This window comes from Amborella trichopoda, chromosome 1 (genome assembly GCF_054954075.1).
Source record: "Amborella trichopoda isolate Santa Cruz 75 chromosome 1, AtrichopodaSantaCruz75HAP2 v2.0, whole genome shotgun sequence".
Classification (NCBI taxonomy): Eukaryota; Viridiplantae; Streptophyta; class Magnoliopsida; order Amborellales; family Amborellaceae; genus Amborella; species Amborella trichopoda.
This window is the reverse complement of record NC_142336.1, coordinates 33,972,740-33,993,657: the sequence shown is the minus strand read 5'-3', so window position 1 is coordinate 33,993,657 and position 20,918 is coordinate 33,972,740. Positions and strand designations below refer to the sequence as shown.

General features: G+C 34.5%; 1 protein-coding gene across 1 annotated transcript in view; it reads right to left on the bottom strand.

Annotated features, from left to right (window-relative positions):
- The window catches only part of LOC18433337 (calcium-transporting ATPase 4, plasma membrane-type), a 30,060-nt gene extending 18,856 nt beyond the window's left edge, over positions 1-11,204 (bottom strand). The window contains exon 1 of the mRNA XM_006843430.4: positions 10,650-11,204. Within this exon, the coding sequence (XP_006843493.2) occupies positions 10,650-10,826 (177 nt within the window). The 5' untranslated portion in view covers positions 10,827-11,204. The remainder of the gene's footprint in view (positions 1-10,649) is intronic.
- Between the last annotated feature and the right edge of the window lie 9,714 nt (positions 11,205-20,918).

Here is a 20,918-nt window from a genome sequence, read left to right as displayed (position 1 = left end):
ATATACTTAAAGAAAAAGGAACCCATCTCATGTTCACATGTGCTCTCATATTTTAACTGGAGGGTTTAACCAAGCTTCCCATTTGCTAAGATTCAAGAAAGACCACGATCCTATGCTCTATTGGTGGAGGAGATATGGTGTAAGGTGTATAAAGTCCACTACAAGTAATCTTTTGGCACACTTGTTTCCTACTTTCTTGTGCTTTTCTAGTTCCCAATCTCTATTGACGTAATTTTGCTTATGTAATTAGAAAAGTTTCAGGTGGCAGCCAGTGAGAATCCGAATATTATTTTTGCCTATTTACTTTAGTTATAATTAATTCTTGGACATATGTAAGTATTCTAGTCAATATTACAAAATAAAACCTTAAAGGTAAATTACATATATATTCGTTATATTTTACGTTATTACGGATGTACCAAATAGCATTCGTTATTACATCTATATTTTTTTTTACCTTTTATAACGTAATTTTTTAAAATAGACAGCTTTACCCTTTTTTGGATGTTGAACATCCGAAAATTACATACATACCTTTTTTCGGATGTTGAACATCTGAAAATTACATACATACATTTTTTACTTTTTCGGATGTTGAACATCTTAAAATAGGCCAAAAGTTCATATTCTCATTTTCGGATGTTGGACATCCGAAAATATCACACTATGAAATTTGAAAAATTATAATGGGAACATTTAACTTTCGGGCTATTTTCAAATGTTAAACATCCAAAAAACCCTTCAATTCGGATGTTCAACACCCAAAAATGAGAATGTGAACGTTAGACTTTCGGCTTATTTTCGGATGTTCAACATCTGAAAAGGATAAAATCATCTTTTTTAAAAAATTACGTTATAAATGGTAAAAAATGAACATACATGTAGTAACGAAAACTATTTGGTACTCCGTAAAAACGAGTATAACGGTTATGTATATAATTTTTTCAAACCTTAAACTATAATATTGTGCTAGTTCACATAGTCCACTTTCAATTGTTACCTTAAAACTTCAAATAACTTCATAAGAGGTGTATTCATTTCATAGATCACCCACTTGTACTCCTCCTAATACAAATCGGGTTGTTTATGCTTGAGATTTGTTGCAGGAGGGTATCCAACTCAAAACTGTCCTAAACGAAACCTATGGGTTGAAGACTGCCGCCACAGGAGAGAACTATCCAAACTAATCATGCAATCATCAATTCTACATGTTAATACCGTTAAGTACTCCACTACATTATTAAGGTCTTATAGTTGTACTGTGGCCTTAGCAGGAAACTGTAGGAATCAAAACAAATTCAAATGCCCACATGAGCTATTATTGCCCGTTCCTAAAAGAAGCTACCCTGCAGTGAAAAGGACAGAAAGATGACCATTTTTCCTGAAAAATGAGAGAACAACCGTTAGCAGGGTCCGAAAACCCTGCTTATTAACTTGGCCTCGGCACCTTGACAAGGCGAGATTTTTAACCTAGCCTCTCTTAAATATAACTTAAAAATCAAAATCTTTGCTAAATAAAAATCAATAAATGAATTAGAAATATATTCCTCTATGATTTTTATATTTTATGACGATTTGTGAAGTTTACTTATTAAATGTGCGTTCTTTTAATTTTTCTGAAATATTTCGAGCTCTAAATCAATTTTTTCAATAATTCATCTTCTATTTACTTCTTTTTTTTCTTCTTTTACACGCTTTTAATAACTTCTATTACTTTTTTTAGTTTTCTTCTAATTTTTAATAAATTTTAATTTTTTTGACCTTTTTGTTTTGGGGATGTTTTTGTTTTTGTTTTGGGAGGAAGGGATTTTTGGGTTCTTTAGCGTAAAATTCTAGCACCAGAACTAGGATAGAGCAGTTCGAGGCCCAACCCTAAACATAGAACACCGACCATTAGAAACTATAACCATGGAAGTGGAAGTTGTGGCTGTAATTGCAGTGGTCGTATGCCCCCAAAACTAGAATCGATCCCGATTTCCACCGAAAGTGAAAGTTAAACTTACCCGCGAGACTATGTTGTCACAAAAGTCAAAGAGCTTTTGCCGAAATAGTTTACTGTAAGGGCCCCACCAGCCCACACTTCCAAGACTAAAAGCCTGACATATTTATCAAGTGTGGCAGATGAGGCCCCAACCTGGCCCACTTATTTAGTAGGCCTTCAACTCGGGACAAGCGAAACCAATGGGAGCGTACATTATCCTCCCACGGTAGCATATGTACTCCTTAAACACCTATTTAGGAGATTTATTTGGTCAAAAGTTCTGAGAACCATATATTTAGGAGATTTATTTGGTCAAAAGTTGTGAAAACCACATAAGAATCATCAGATGACTATTTTCAAAAGAAAAAAATTTAAAATTTGAATTTCGTGATACTTAGATCTAGCCTTTTAAAAATTGGATGGTTTGTACGCAATGCGGAGACATTAGATATAGATAGAGAGTTTATTAAAAAAAAAGAAAAAAGTATTGGGCCGTAGAGTTTACTTCTCAAAATTTAAGATCTAAAAAGTATGGTTTGCTTAAGGGAGTAAATTCATTTACTCCCAGTAGATAATCTAATTATGCCCCTACTCCCACAGGAGTAGAACGTCTTCTCAAAATTTAAGATCTAAAAAGTATGGTTTGCTTAAGGGAGTAAATTCATTTACTCCCAGTAGATAATCTAATTATGCCCCTACTCCCACAGGAGTAGAACGTCTTTTGGGAAAAGAAGCTTACGGCCATTGTGATATCTAAGTATGCCCCAAAATTGAAGATCTAGATGGCAGTTTGCCTGAGGTAGTAAATGAATAATATACTCCCACGGTAGTAAAAAATCTTTTTGGGAAAAGAAGATTATTTCTAATGTGAAATCTAATCATGCAGTGAGGTACTAGAGCTGCTTATCCAACAATTTCCCATTTCGAATGTCCAAAAAGTCAAAGTCCCTAATCCTCAAAAAGAAAAAGTCGACTATTTCTAAAAGAAAAAGCCGATTATTTCGAAGAGATTAATAAGGACAACTAAAATATTCAAATAACCCTATCAACACTCCCATTGTTATAATATGTGTTATCAGAGATAAATGCTGATAATAGCAGCCCTAATAATGTATTTTATTACACCTTCCATTATAAAAGATAATATCAACCCTAATAAAAAGTTGGGTAAAAAGCTTGGGTAGCCAGCACAAAAGTACAGGTTCAAAAGTGGCCACTTTATACATAAACCAAAAGTTAAAATCAATTCAAGCCCATCTATGCTGAAAGCTGTTTAGACGGGGCCACTTTGTGCATAAACAAAAATTAAAATAGTTTCCAGCCCGCCCTTCCTAAAACCCCGCTTAGACGGAACGAGCACGGGGTTACGATGTGGCCGTAGAAGGAAAGGACCTAAAAAACAAAGATTCCGTACTCTAGTACGTCTGCTCTCCTTTCAAAAGGTCCTTATATTAGAATGCTGAGGTCCATTATATTATAGTGCTGACCATGAACGTGTAGACATCTAGAAAAGCCAAAGGACGCGCTTAAGAAGCTTCGCGGAAGCATCCCACAAGAGTTTAAGTGATTTTCCCAAAAGAGTTTCCATTGATTGGACAAACGTCACTTTCAAATGGACTTAACCACACCATCTCGATGAGTCAGCGCGCGAAAGAGGAAGCATCCATTTAATTCTATCTCCCACTGTTGTGGTTCTCTTTTTTTTCTTCTTTGTTTTTGTTTTTTCTGCTGTGGTTTATACTTTGTATTATTTCATATGAAATTACTTATCATTTAAAAACAAAAAAAAATTGTTTCATTCAGGACCGCATTTCTACAATACGTGGTCCCAAGGTATAAAGCATCCATCGGGATGCAAATTGGTGGTCCACCTAAAAACAATTAAAATAGGCAGTCCTGATATTTTCATCATAAAATTATTATTTTTATTTTTAAAATTTTTTTTATTTCATATTCATGATCTTAAATATTATATCTCCTTAAAATCTAGGTCCAAAAATCCATCTCAAAAATAAATTTTTAAGAGTCTATCTAATTCCCACATGTCCAAAAGATCAAAAAGCAGGCTCGTCAGAACATAGATGCCCCTCATCCATCAGATCAGCGGCCACGTCCCCTCATTAGCAACATGATATCCATCCATGAGATGTTTCCAGGAGAAATCGAGCTGCCATGTCTCAAAATAGATGGCAAAAAAACATCGATGTGGTTTGCATAAGATTGCCTTAAACAATCCAATTTAGGCGTACTTCTAAATTTTATAATTTTATTATAAATATAATTCTGATATTAAAAAGTCTTAAGATTGCTTGATAATCTATTTTCACTTTTAATTATAAAATTTTAAAATCAAGTAGATATATAAACACATGATAATTTTGAAAATAGACAGTCCACATAATGTGTTGCAAAATACACTATTTTGCGGACTCGAAATCTTCTTTTTTTTTTATATTCATACATCTCAATGACGAGTTGACCAATTAGAGAGTTTTCCAATATCCAAACAACCATTTATGATGGATTTTTGAGGTGCATCTTTTATTCTATATTTTAGGTTCCAACTTTATATAAACTTTTTCCAAAAAACATATTCAAACAGTATAATTTTTTAAATTAAATATTCTAAATTCATAATTATCATAATAATTGAGATTAACAAATCTCATGCATCGCTTTTCCTTGAGTTAACCACCATCTTCTGAACTACCAAGTGAGAAATGAAGGAAAGAGTGTCCACATTTTCCAACAAAAAATTTCTTCTTCTCTTTGTCTTTCTATATCTAGATGCCACGTGGCATATCGCCTCTGAAATTGACAAAAAAGGTTGCAAGCTTGAGATTCTGTTTCTCTCTCAAAAGTCTACAAATTGAAAGTCCCAACCAGAATATAAAAAAATAATTTTTAAAATAACTAAAATTGTGATATGATTCTAATACCATCAATTCTAAGTTTTGGTGGAGGCACTTTTTGTTAACATTCATCTACAAGATGGATATTTAATCTATCGAGAGACTTTGTAAAAAATAAAGCACACTGTACTTAGTGTAAAACAACATAGAAATTACATATTTTAAAAATTCAAATAATAAAATAAATAAATAATTTATATAAAACCAAGGCTCTAAACAAACAAATTAGAACCCACTTCAAAAATTTCACTAAAAGAAGTTATTTGATGCTCAAATATCCTCACAACATCAAGATGCATAGATATAAGAAAAAAAATGGATTTCAAATTTTGAAAATAGTGCATCTTGTAATCAATTTTTAGACCATTAATTTTTAAGATTTTCATAGATATGCTCGATTTACTCAATTTTTTAAGCTTTAAATTTTATAATTAAAAATAAAAATATACTTTAAGGCTATCACAAAGATTTCCAGTATTCAAACTGCCACTATTTGAAAGTGAGCTTTATTGTAAGATTGTTTTTTTAAATATCACACTCCAAGATAAGAAAATAATAGCCCGAGAGACGCAGTGGGACGGGAAAAAAATTGCTCACAATTTTTACATACCCACGGTCAATTACACCTATTTCCCTAACAATTAAAACACCTTGGAAAGTAAAACGATAGGGTGCGAAATCTTGAGTTGAAGATAAATTTGGGGCATAAATACTCAAGCTACAATCAGGAACTAGCCCGGGCAAACCGGTGCAGGCCAGACTCCCCAGCCCAGGCCCGGGAAAACCGGTCCAAGCCAGTCTGCCCAGCCCATTGCACCCTACTGGAGAATGGGAGAGGTTCAGTTCGTTGTATTTTCCGTCATCTTTGAACATCTTTGAACTTTGAATGAAGGCTTAATCCTTGAAAATTTCAGCAAAAAACCATTTTGGGACGAGAGCTAAGGGCATGTTTATATAGTGTCGAAAAATATTTTCACATTAAATAATTCCCTTGTGTGGGTAGTTGCGACACATTTACACTTAACCACATGAGTGAAAGTTGAAAATAGGCGACATCTAACCACATAAGAGAATTCTTTCATGAAAAATATTTTCCAAACAAAACAAACATGCCCTAAGAAACAAGCAAACGAAATCCATCTTTGGGAAGGCAGCTAAAATCAAGCAAAGGGTTTGAACACCTTGATTGAGTGTCCATTGTCCTGACATTCCAAAACTCCTTTGGTTTTTCAGGGATTTTTGTCCATTTCTTCTCACTATTACAATAATAATAATAAATAAATAAAACCTTATCACCGTCAAAATTCTGAACTGAAAACTCCTGAAGAAGAGATGAACATTCGGGGAACGTGGATATTACACTTCGGGTGGAAAAGAAAAAGTTATTTATTAGTTACGGTACGCATATCTACATGTGCAAGAATAAAAGGTGTGGTTTCTATAAAGTTGCAACTTTAAACAATCCGGTTAAAACGCATCTCTAAATTTCATCATAACATTTTGGGCCAGTTTAGATGTCAAATAAAAAAACCTTCACATTGAAAAAAATCATAATTTTCTTCATCCTTAATTAATAAAGGATTGCTTTCTTTTTTTTATTATTATGATGGACTGTTTAGATGGAGTTAACATAGTCGCATTCTACCCTTCCAAAATTTCAAAATTTGCTTTAAATTTTATAATTAAAGATGGAGTTAACATAGTGGCATTCTACCCTTCCAAAACTTCAAAATTCACTTTAAATTTTATAATTAAAAATAAAAATATACTTTAAGGCATTGGCATGGCAAAGAGAGAAAGGGAGGCAGCCTAGGGCTATGGATGGGGGGATGGGACTTGAGCTTCTCTGATTTTTTTTTGCAACCGAGCTTCTGCTTATTCATGGTTCTTATTCATAGTTTTTTTGTAACCCGAGCTTCTGCTTATTTATGAGAAGCATTCATGGGTTTTTTGTAACCATGAGCTTCTCCTTATTCATGAGAAGTCCATGGGTGTGATATGAGAAAAAAGAATTCGGTTTTTTTAGAGAGAGAAAACAAAAATGATATAGTGCTAGTTTGGATGTACCCAAAATTGTATTTTTGGATTGCAATACCCAAAATTGTGTTTTGGATTATAATTCAAAAAATTCTATTTTTGGATTGTAATTCAAACTGATTTTTTGCAAACCGTGCTTTTTATGATTTTTTTGTAACCCGAGCTTCTCCTTATTCATGGTTTTTTTGTAACCCAAGCTTCTCTTTGTTCATGGTTTTTTTGTAACCCGAGCTTCTCTTTATTCATGAGAAGTCTATGGGTGTAGTATGAGAGAAAAGACTTGGGCTTTTTTAGAGAGAGAAAATGAAAATGATATGGTGTCAGTTTGGATGTACCCAAAATTGTATTTTTGGATTGCAATTCAAAAAATTGTAGTTTTGGATAATTCAAAAATATTGTGAAATAAATTTAAACAGTTTGGATAACCTCAATATTTGAATTTTTTTTATGAAAGTGCAGCTCTCTCAATTGTATTTTTGTATTTTTGGATTATAATTCAAAAATATTGTGAAACAAATTGGAATCATTTGGACACCCTCAAGATTTTCTTAGACTTAGAATTTTTTTTATGAAAGTGCAGCTCTCTTCATGAGTAAAAAATCCCATTGAAAGCCCCTTCTCTTCATTTCTCTCATACATGAATAAGAAGAAGCTCGGGTTGCGAATAAGAAGAAGCTCATGTTGCAAAAAACTAGAAGCCCCATCCATGGGGGCTAGGCAGCCCAAGCTTGTAAATAGAGCCTCAAGGAGAAACTTGAGTTGCAAATAGTGCAACAAAAAAAACCAAAGAAGCTCAAGCCTCATCCATGAAGGCCTTAGGATACGTCTTTGTAAAGCCAACGCCCTTTATCTCTCTTTCTCTTTCTCTACCTCTACCTCTTTCTATAAAAAGGCAAACCCATGGGAAGCCCCTTTTCTTCATGAATGAGGAGATTCATGAAGAACCTCAAATTACAAAGGCATGTTTTTTCTCTCATACCACACCCATGCGAAACCCCTTCTCTTCATGAATGAGATTCTCTCATACCACACCCATGAAAAGCCCTTTCTCTTCATGAATGAGGAGATTCATGAAGAAGCTCGGGTTACAAAAAAAACCAGACAAGCTGAAGCCTCATCCATCCACCCATTGGAAGCCCCTTCTCTTCACACCTAAGAAACCCCCTTCTAAAAGGGAAACCCCTTCTCTTCATGAATGAGATTCTCTCATACCACACCCATGGGAAGCCCTTTCTCTTCATGAATGAGTAGATTCATGAAGAAGCTCCGGTTGCAAAAAAAATCAGACAAGCTCAAGCCTCATCCATCACACCCATGGGAAGCCCCTTCATTTGACACCTATGGAAACCCCTTTCTCTTCATGAATAACGAGAAGGGAAGCCCCTTCTCTTCACACCTACGGAACCCTACAAAAAAAACCAAGCTCAAGCCCCTTCGCTTCATTTACAGGTTGCAAAAAAAACCAGACAAGCTCAAGCCCCCTTCTCTTCATTCACAAGATCGCAAAAAAAACCAGACAAGCTCAAGCCCCCTTCTGTTCATTCACATGTTGCAAAAAGAACACGACAAGCTCAAGCCCCCTTCCCCTTCTCTTCATTCACAGGTTAAAAAAAAAAAAAGACCTTCTCTTCGTGAATACGGGTTGCAGCTTTGTTTATTGTATGGAACCCCTCTTCATGAGAATACAGGTTGCAGCTTTGTCACCCCTTCTCTTCAAAAGGCAAGCTCATACCACATCCCATCCATGAGAATGTGAACCCCTCCTCTTCATGAATACGGGGCTGGGGCTTTGCTTATTGTATAGAACCCATTGTACAGAACCCTTCTCTTCAAAAGACAAGCTCATACCACACCCATGGGAACCCCTTCTCGAACCCTTCTCTTCATGAATCTCAGGTTGCGGCCTATGAATACGGGTAAGCAAAGCACTCTTTCTCTTCATGAAGTTTCCCTTCTCAGCAGCACCCGTTCTCTTCATGAAGTTTTTGTAAGGCCAAGGCTTTTTCTCTCCTTACAAAGAGGGGACCTCATACCACACCCATGCGAGCCCCTTCGGGTTCATACCACACCTATGGAACCCCTTCTCCTTCTCCTCCTTCTCTTCATGAATACGGGGCTTTGCTTATTGAATGGAACAGGGTTCGCACCACACTTATGGGAACCCTTCTCTTCATGAATACGGGTTGGAGCTTTGCTTGATGTATGGAATCCCCTTCTCTTCATGAATATGGGTTGGAGCTTTGCTTATGGTATGGAATCCCCTTCTCTTCAGGAATACGGGTTGGAGCTTTGCTTATTGTATATTGTATAGAATCCCTTCGTGTTGCATTGGAGTGACTTTGACACTGATGTATTTTTTATTTCAATCTAAAAATTTAACAAAATATTTGTTTATGGTAACTTACATTTTTTTAAGGTAGCTTTAACACTGCTATATTTTTTATTTCAATCTAAAAATCTAACAAAATTTTGAGGTTATAATCTAAATTGAATTTTTTTTTTACAGTAACTTAAATTTTTTTTATTTTTTATATCAATTTAAAAATCTAACAAAATCTAGGTTGTCGGAACGGTTCAAATTTGTTTCACAATATTTTTGAATTGTGATCCAAAAATATTGGATTTTAAATTCAATCTAAAAATCTAACATTTTTTATATCAATTTAAAAATCTAACAAAATCTAGGCTGTCCGAATGGTTCATATTTGTTTCACAATATTTTTGAATTGTGATCCAAAAATATTGAATTTTAAATTCAATATAAAAATCTAACAAAATCTTGAAGTTGTCCAAATGGTTCAAATATGTTTCACAACATTTAGGATTTTTGAATTGCAATCCAAAAATATTAGAATTTTGGATATCCAAACTTAATCGCCGAGTACTCGACCATGCGCTAACTTCGTCAGGGTAGTGCCGAGTATTATAGCAGCAAAAAGTTGTTAAAAAATTTTAAAAATAAAATTAATCAAAATATATTAATGATGTTAAAAAAGTAGTAAAGAAATAGATTTAAAAAATCTATTTTGACCAAGGGTATTTTCAACTTAATCTAAAAAAGATGAAAAAAATTAAAAAAAAATAAGTATTCCCGACCAAAACAATTTAAGCAAAAATCACTTTTTTGTGCCAAAATCACTTTCCGCCACCAAAATGATAGAAAACACTATTAAAAAAAAAAAAACATCTCACATAAATTTCTTATATCTTTAGAATTTTTATTTTTTATTTTTTATTTTGTTTTAATTTCGGGTACACCCAACTCCGAGAACCTTGGGCTCGCCCTGGCCCGACTACTCTGAACATGGTTCCTTTACTTCTATGGTATGGATCTAGGGATCGCTGAGGGACAGATAAACTCTCAGATAGTCGGATGAATGAATCACCGTTGTCCTATCTCCACCAATAGGAGAGCCACTTCCGGTCTCCCGTCATGGAACTCTTGAATTTCTAGTTACTTCCGGTCTTCCTTCATGTAACTCTTGAATTTCTAGTTTTTTTCAGTAAAAAGTTAATAGCATAGAGCCAGAAATTTTCAGAAATACCAATCCATTTAGAACTATCAATTTTCCTTTCATTGTACTACATGACAAAATTAAAATCCAGATGTGAATTGAAGACGTCAAACGATGAGAGAACCCAGCGTCTTAAGTATCAAATTTTGGGTTTTGGATGGATCTTAGGGTGCAAAGAAATAAAGGAGTGAGACAGAGAGATACCTGGATCTTGCGTTTTTTGGCTTCGTTTTCAGCCCTTTTGGCAAGATCTGCAACCATCCTGAACCTCCTCCTCGGATTCTTGACCACTGAAACTGCTTTGCGCCATCTCCTCAGAGCTTCCTCTGATGAGTTCTTCGGCTGCAATTCGAAGTTGTCCTTCAGATACTTCTCCATCATCCAATGCACTTTTTCCCTCTCTGATTCTACTTAATCTTCTAAAAAAGGGCAAAAACACAGAGCAGGAGTAGCGCGCAGATATAGAGAATGAGACGAAGAGAGAGAGGCAGGAACAAATAGCAAGGGAGAGAGTCTAATCTAATTAGAGGGCTTGAATAGAAGCGTTAATGGCGGATGCGCCACTGGAACAAGGGAGAGAGTCTGATCTAATTAGAGGGCTTGAATAGAAGCGTTAATCGCGGATGCGCCACTGGAACTAGGTGGAATGATGTTTCCATAGAAGATTTCGGAAGAGAAAGGAGAGAGACCTAGGGACAGCGTATCCGATTTTGTGCATCCCATCCGTCCTTCAAAACGCAATAAAAGGATCTGTAACCGAAAGGCCAGGTCCTCCTTTACACCATCCCCTATAAAGATAGGCGAGGTTTATATAAGGTTGCCTACTTATACTATAGAAGTAAGGCTCATCTATAAAATTTATTTAAAGATATTATTTCGGAGTTTAAAACTTTACGATGGTTTCAAAATCTTTTTCTATCTTTATATATAAAATATAAAATTACCAAAATATATTAAAAAATTTAAAAAATAGACGGTCTAGATAATTTGTTACAACAAACACTATTTTTCAAACTTGAAATTCTTGTTTTCTTTATGTGCATTCATCTTCAGGTCGAGATGATCAATGGGAGGGCCTCCGAGATATTTCTCTACTATCGTATTTTTAAGTTGCACCTTACTTCAACAATGTAAAGTTGCATCCTTATCTTATTTATTATTTTTTTCCTCCCTCTATTTATGCCAACGAAATACCCGCCGAAGATGTACTGCCCTGCCGTGTTTAAAATTTTTAATGACCACGGATCCAAATTCGGTAAGTACAAGAAGGGTGGTGTTTGTATAGAGCCGAGGCTCTAAACAATCAACGTAAAAAGCACCTTCAAATAGTATGATTTTAATGCTGAATATATTTGTAATAGTTTTAAAATATATTTTTTATATTTAATTATAAAATTTAAAGCTTCAAAAATAGTCTAAATCGAATAGGACTATAAATACTTGAAAATCTTAAAAATTTACAATCTAAAAAAATGTTACAAGATGCCCATTTTTTAAAACTTGAAATCTATTTTTTTTCCCATGTCCATGCATCTTGATGTCGAGATGACCAATTTGAGAATATTTGAGTATCAAAACAATATCTTCAATTGAAATTTTTGAGGTGGGTTCTAATTTGATTGTTTAGAACCTCGGCTCTATACAAACGTTTTCCATATAAGGAATGGTGACTTATCGAACGGCTAAGATGAGAAAACGAGGACGGAGAGGAATTTTTATTTAAAAATTCCTCGAAAACGTTAAAGAAGGATAGGCAATTGTGCTTATTAGATAGGCAGTAACTTTTTTTATTAGCTTTGGAGGGCCCTCGTAATTAGAGATCCGTGGGACGGTTGCTACGGATAAAACAACCCTTGTACTTGTTTGTCTCTTGTGAATAATCAAGTTTGCTAAGAAGCAACCTCTTTGAAATCTATATGGCAGTGATCTACTGTTTTTGGTTGGATCTTGATTACAAAAGTTGCAATATTTTGAAAAAGGGATTATGTGTTACTTCAAGTTAAGTTAAACTTCCAATTTTACAGGTTTACCCAATAAAGATACAAAACTGTCCTAACTAAAATTTAGGATGCATTCAAGTACTAAAACATAATGTTGTGTTTATATTTTATAAAGTTCATGGTCATTATCATTTCCTCCAATATCACAGCTTTGTGCATATCTTATAGTATTTTATGTTCATCCCAAGACTGTAGGATATGACTTTACAAATAAAGAAAAAAAAGAAGAAGAAATATATATAAAAAAAAAGAGTGATAAAAATTTATGTGCGCACTCCTTATCTAGAGCAGTATGAACCAGATATTACTTGGGATTCTTTGTAAAATAATATGGTGAGATTCATGATTCACAATGCTTTAGGAGAATTCTTTGAAGGGCCTGGTAGTTTCTTCTCAAAGTATATCCCAACCAGAACAGAAAGGGGTTTATTGAATCTCTTATTGAAATCCCCAGTGGGCTTCCTCATCCAAAGAAATATATACTTCTTCTGTAAAAACATCATGAAAATACCAAATTAACTGCAGTGCTATCAAATCCAAGTTGGAGACTCCAGATATTGGGGGCTTTGATGCACTATGTGGCTGCAATGCGGATGCATCACTTCTGATGTCGATAATAACTAAAAATAAATAACATTAAAAGGTAAACATCAGATTCCTCAGTAGAATCCCATTTTATTGGATAAATAGACATACAAATTAAATACAGAAAAATAATTTGTTTTGTTTTGGGCCTATTAAACCTCAAATTTCCCATGGGTTCATTTGGTTAAATTTATCTTGATTGAGTTACTCTTTGCGCTAAGCTTGCATGGTATATTTAATTATTCATGGCCGTATGTATTGAAGTATTTGGGCTTCTTTTGTTTTGATGTTAAATACTGATGAAGACTGGACTCTAGTGTTTTCTCAAAATACTATTATTTCAAAGAATCATCAATTGTAATTGAGATATATATATGATATCATTTGTAAAGTATGCGTTTGATGATGATGATGAAAACATAGAAACATAACGACAAAAAATAAAAAAAAAATAGTGCTTAGCCTAATTATTTCTTCACATCAAAGTGTTTCTTTTGTGTGCTTGTAAAATTGAATGATCGTAAATACATGTCTATGAATTTTATTGGAGAGCTTTTTTTCCTATGGGAATGGAATCCCAACAATTTTCCTCTCCTCAACCTTCATCTAATGCCACAGAAGTTGAAGCTAGGAGAAAGGGCATCGTGAGAGCAAGCAAACAATGGGGATAATGCAGATATACCTTTTATCCAAAGTCCTCAGGATCATAATGAAGGCGTCGTATTGCGAGATGTAATTACAGCACAAATGTGACATAACTACCGACATAATTAAATTGCTATGTTTAAATTCTGTTTGTTTTTTCTTCTTGGTTATATAACTATTTAGTGTTTTATAATAGGTCTCCCTTATTAGGCTTTTTCTTTATTACCCTATTACATTCTTTCTTTTCTACTCTATCGTGAATTATTGCTTTTTTTAATTTTATATTTAGGTTAATATTTGAAGAACTTATATGTGGTGGATTTATAAATTTATATGGATATACTAAATATTATGTGATTTTGTCGCTGTAGGTAGTTGTGTGGCTACCCTCGTTATGCATTACTAATTGTTATTTTAACTTGTCTTAGAGATTAAATATCTAATGTGCTTTATTTTCAAATAAAGAGAAAAACTTGCACCAACATGATATGGTCATGATTAAAAAAAATCCAAATAAATTAAATTATGTATAGTTCATATAACAAATTTAACCTTTTTAGCTTTAGTTTTCATGATCTAAAATACACATTTTGTTTAATATATGGTGGATGCTAGTTGATTTTAAGATCTCTGCCATTTTAGACAAATATCACTATGTCATGAAGAAATCTTTAATACACAGTTAAAACTGGCTCATTCCAGGTCTCCCAAATTCCAATTCCCATAATCAATCAAACACAGGTTCCCAGACTTCCAAGTAGGTTATCATACACAGTCTTTATTGTTTCCAGACAGCACAATATCCAACTTCAGGATTCTAGAAAACCCAATCTCTAGAGAACTTCCAGTTTCCAGTTATCAAACAGTCCCTTAGGGAGTGCGATGCCATTTTCTTTACAAAATCATCGAGACGGCCCACTCAAATCTCCTCTTACCCTCTCTCTCTCTTTGGTCGCCTCTCTCTTCTGCTTGTTACTCTCTGCCTCACCTATTGTTCTCTGCTTGCCTCCCTCCAACTCATTACTCTCTCTCCTATGCTCTCTCTCTCTTTCGCTCTTCTTTTAGTCTCTATCTTTGTTGCTAACACATAACCTCCCTCTTTCTATTGTTAATACAGAGCCTGTCTCTCACTCTTTGTTGGCTAGACTCTCTCTCTCTCTCTCTCTCTCTCTCTCTCTCCACTGCTAACAACAATCATAAATTCTCTCTCTCGTGCTAATAACAACCCTATATTCTCCACACCCCCGCTAGACTCCATTCACCCTCACTTTCTCTCTCACACTATACCCAAATATCTGTCAATAGCCATAATCTCTCCTACATCCCTAAAATCTCCAAAATTGCTTGAAACAAAAACCGTGGTCCTGAGTCCCTCAAAGAAACATTGTCTCTCAAAGCCAAACTCTCCAAAATTAAAGAATTGTGAGCTCTAGATTGAAGAAATTTAAGTTTAATTAAACCAGAAAGCATTTAATTAAAGACAAATCCTTAAGCATCTAGTACTCTTTTCGTTTTTCCTATTTTTTGGTGATTTTTGCAGGGATTTTTCTAGTGATCTTTCCTGCAATTTTGTTGTTATTTGCAATTAATGTTTGATCAGCGAGCAATAAGATTATCTATATATAGTCTTTCAATGGCTTACAGTGATTTAAATGACATTATAGTGATTTGTGGTTATTTAATTTAAATAATATTTTTCAGCTTTATTTAGTGATTTATAATGATATATAGTTCTTTCATTATTAAATAGCAAAAATGTTTACATAATGTTGCAACCTTATACTATTGCAGTAAAGTACACCTCTTAAATCTTACACATAAGAGTGTTCCAGCATTGGAGAACCCTCCAATTAATCCTCTCAACCTCGAGATGTATAAACATGAAGAGAAAAAGAATTCCTAGTCCAAAAAATAGTGAATCTTGCAACAATTTGCTTGGATCGTCTTTTTTCATGATTTTCAAATGTTAATTGATTTGCTTGATCTGTACTATTTTTTAAATTTTAAATTTTATAATAGGGATAAAAATAGATTTTTTAAACCATTATAAGTTTTCCGACACCATAACGACATTCCACACTTGATGATGTTTTTCTATTTTACTTTGACTCATGCTAAGCGAAAATGTAAATCATAATTTCATAAGACATATTATCCGTGGCCAAATAGTTATATCGACATACATGATTTTACGTGCTTTTTATTTGTCTCGTTATCTATCATGGATTATGTCAAGGAAGCCAATACAATAATCATGAGGAATAGGGAAATCCTTGTTTGGTTTAAGTTCCTATGATTTGGCTTGTTTTTCTTTTTACGATTAATTATAATGGCTTGTTGATTGTCTTTAGTCATCAAGGAGCACTGTGACTTGTTGATTTATAAAAGGTTGACGAGCAATAAGAGCCTTGTATCAAAAGAAAATTCTTTTACTATTATATCCTCATTGCACCTGGAATGGATCTTTGTTGTTAGTTGAGAGTCTTAAATCTGACAGGTCTTATTGGGTCTTGTTCTATTATCTGTTGGTTAAGTTAAACATGTATGATGTCTGAACTTATATTTATGTCGAATTTATTGAAAAAGAAAACCTATACATATGCTCTCTGCCATATATATCAGGTTTTAGCCATATCATTATGCTCATTTTGCATCAAATCTCAAAAATTTGGTCAATCTTGAGATTGCCTTTTTATGGTGAGAGTAATTTAAATAATTTGACCAACTGGGAACACTTCCTACTGCAAGGTTAAAATACTTCAATATAGTAACTTTAAAAAAAAAAAAAAAAATACTTGAATATTACATAGGGCATGTTTGCAATTTTGAGTTCTTTGTATTGGTGAGCATGTCAAGATTAAATATACTTATTTCTAGAGTAGAATTGATGTTTGTTTGTTTGAGTTCTAATGGGTTCAACCTCCATTATTGATATGTGCAATGAAATGCCTCTTTTACTAACCATAATCCCTTATTCTACAGAAATGAAAGATTATCCACATGTCTCATGCTTTAGAATACTCAATTATGTTAGAAACCCCATATTTTTGTACAAGGGTGAGGTTTGTATACGATTGCCTCCTTATACTGTAGAAGTAAGGAGCACCTATAAAATTTACTTAGAGATATCATTTAGGTGTAGAAAACCTTATGATGGCTTCAAAATCCCTTTTTATCTTTAGTTATAAAATTTAAAATTTAAAAAATGGTACAGATCAAGCAGATCAAGAAACACTTGAAAACTTTAAAAATAGACGATCTAGATAACTTGTTACAAGATGCACTATTTTTTGGACTTGGAATTCTCTTTTTTCTTCATGTTCATTTATCATGAGGTTGAAATGATCAGGTAGAGGGTTCTCCTACGCTTGAACCCTCTCCACGGTATAATTTTTGAGGTGCACCTTACTAGGTTGCAACCTTATATAAACCTTTTCCTTTGTTCAAATTCTCTTAGCAATTATTTACTCTATTTGTTTCCATGGACACTTATTATTGTTGGATCTATGGAGAACCTGATCCCCCCAAAATGAGTCTTTCACGAAATATAAAAATGAAACGAACTCCAAATAACCAAAGAAGATAACAAAATGGGGAGGCAGACTCAAAGTGTCGTCATTAATATTCAATATAGGTTCGGGAAGTGTTCCAAATACTTGTAAAAGACATCTATTTCATTTACGTCCAAGCTTGGTTAGGTAAAGAAAGAATATCCTTGATTAGTCAGCCCAAGATACATGAAGTGGATTAGTTTTTCCTAGATTTACTTTAAAAGCAATGCTTTGTGCTGCTTGCTGCTATGGATCTGCTTTGTAATTCACCATGCTCAAAAGATATGAGAAATTTTTTGAAAGATCGTAGAGTCCTCTCCCTCACCGATTAGAGTGCTTGTATAAACTTTGGAGAGGTAGTTTGTTGCAATCATGAGTTGTTCATCTTCTATCTTGACGGTTGACAATCCATGTAACATATTTGACTGTTAAGACTCCTACACATACGAATCCATATCTTTAAAATTTTTAAATTTGAATCCGATCATTGTTCATTTTTTGCAAAAAAACTTTTCATTGTATCATGCATTCAATTGTTTGTTAATATTTCAACTTTATTTGATCCTATTCTCAATTAATAGTAGTTTGGAAGAGATACGAATGTTGATGAGACAACATAGTGAAAACACCCCAATTGACTAAAGACGACACTCTCATACTTATCTCGACTTTCTTCTCCAATCATTATATCCATGAACTTTGTTTTAGGATATCAAGCAACGACATTCTTAACCAACTGTAGTGAGACTATAACTCTAACAATACATATTTACCGCTGCTTCAAGTTCCTTTTTATAACTGCGGTGAAATTTTTCTCGATGTCACAAAACACAACCAAACAGATGCCCCCACACCCCCCCCCCCAACCGGAATGCTGCATGAATACCATTTTCTATAAGCACGACATTCGAAAGAGATTTTGGACGCTTCGATCATCTTTCCCAATCATCGACAAACCAAAGGACATATGGTTTATCCTTAGGGCCTATTTCCATTGAATTTATCGATCCAAAACTATTATCTTTATTCCACTTCTTGGGAAAATATAAGAGTTTATCTTCAGAGACTTCAATCTTTATCTCATATAAGTCATTATTCATATTCCCATTCCTTCTATATATGGAAGATCAAATAGTCCTTCACAACTCCACTTTCTTGTGTTACGCTTAACACTCGTACAAATCCATGGCATCCTCAAGGCATGCTTCTAACTCCCAACATCCTTAGTGCTATTGAATCCCAACATCCTTAGTGCTAATAATCTTGACTCTGAGACACTGGCCCAATACGTTTTCCATGTAGAGATAGAAGCTAACCTAGAAGTTTCTCTCCCCTCTTCTTGACATGAAGACTCCCACCTTCGTCCCACCTAATTCCGTAGGAATACGATACATAGGGAAAATAATAAATAAAGATTTGAGAGAATATATCCTTCTTTGTGGTCTGCAAGGACATCCACCCCAAATATCTCTTCAAAATATCAAAAACAGTTTCTTATTTCTCAAAATAATCAAATTCTTCAAAAAATGACATCTTCCCTTTCAATACAAATTAAAAAATAGAATAAAAAATAACAAAAAATCCCTCTCGTCCCCCGATATTTCTCTATCTCCCTCTCTCCTCACATAAATCTCCCTTAAATCTCATGTAAATCTCTCTCTCTCTCTCTCTCTCTCTCTCTCTCTCTCTCTCTCTCTTATTCTCACGTAACTGTCCATATCAATTACGAAGTCCCTACCTAAGCAAAATTATTCTTATCTCATTTCCCTAATATCGTCTTTAAACAAATCCTAACCACTTATCTTCAAAAAGAAAATAAAGTTCGAATTCTAACCTTGAAATATTTATAAAAAAAAAGAAAGATAAAAATAACCCTAGAGAAAACAAAAAATGCGGAACAACCTCAGACCCTAATTTTGATTTCCTAAAATAATAAAACATGTTCGTGTCATTCTCCCAAGGTGTGGAGCAGCTCAACCTCAAGCATATTGAATTCATCATAACCTCTAATAGTCTTGCAAATAGTTGGTGAGGCAGTCCTACCATTCTTCTGGCTACTTGTTCTTTTTCAATAAACCGATTGATTAAACACTTAATGTGCAACATGTATAGGAAACTTGGGATGTCAATTATAATCTTAATTTCTTTTTTGATCTCCTTATAAAAGTCAAGAAGATTGATATTAAGGTCATGTGTATGTTCCTCATATCGTTCAAAGAAAATAAGCTTTCAATCTATCCTTGGAATCTCTACGATAAAAAAAAAAGAAGCAAAAAGAACTTTAAATAAAATTAAAAATGCACAACAATCCCAAACCCTAATTTTAATTTCTTAAAATAATAACAAATAACTTTTCCATCAAATAGGATAACTTTGACATTGTCTTTTACGAGGAGATTTACCGACCAAATTGTGGGACTTACTAGAGGCTGTAAGATATTGCATAGCAAAAGTTAGGGTCAATGGCAACATTAAGAGGTGTTTGTACATCTGAAAATATCGGTAGAGCAACTGTACCCTTTGCCTTATCCAGAGATGAGTGGTAGATAATGGGTCCCTTCAAATTCCGATCTGAGCAGAGGTCCGGCCACAAGACTGCCTCCAAATGGATCACCGGAAGTGTCGGCTTCTAAGATGGCTAAAATTAGAAACTCGACAAAAAATTATGTAAATGGGGATTTTTCGAGAAAAGGGGGAGAAAATCAAAAAATGATTTTTAAAATAGGTTAAACTGAAATGACAAGAAAGAAAGGGAGGGTCTACCTTAAGCTGAGCCCCCATGTCCAACACCTGGCGCCGGTGCTGGTTTAGGATTAGGATGGACTGACTGACTTTCTCTAAGATTTCAAGATTCGTAGAGCAAGGCGAGCGAGGCTGGATGTGGTTTTGAATATTCATAAGTGTGGGGTTTTAGGTTTGGGTTAGCTAGGTCTGAGTTTTGGACTGCTAGATTGAAGGGATCTAAGGGTAGTACCCGGTCTGGTAGGATCTAATTACAATGCGACAGAGCTTTGGCTTAATTCCCAAATTTTGGTTCTAGAAAATGAGAGGTGTCGACCCCTTATAAATCGATAGTGCCCTTAAACACCATCCTGAGTCTAAGGTCAAATCTGGGTCGTCTGATACCGACGCCACTGGTGGCCTCACAGATGTTGCTACTAGCATTGTTACATTTTTCCTCCATTAAATTTATAAAAGGAGACTCTAGTAGTGATGTCTATGCGACATGATTATGGGTTGTGTAATACACAACCCCTCAATTTATGGTCGATGGCCAACGAAACCACTGGCAGCATTAGCTCTGTTGCTGGTATTTCACATTCAAAATTGGCAAGGATGACCTAACGAGCATGTGTGCGGTTCGTGTGCCATGTGCAGATAGGTATGTCCAACTATGATATTTTAAAACCGATGAAGAGATGGACTCGAGCACCTACCTCACCACGGTTTGAGTTCATGGGATAAGCTTGGGCAATTGCCCTCTTAGATCAATGGACGAAAGCCCTTTGGCTGTCCAGCAGCGCGATTTGAATTCAATCCCCTCTTTCAACTCAATACTTCACCTCAAATCTCACTTGAAAACTGCTAATGAAATCCAAATATGATGTACTCCTCTTTGATGTGCTTTATAGGTTAATGGCTCTAATTTTGGGGGTAGAGTGACAAGAGAAATAAGCAAGAGAGAAGAAAAA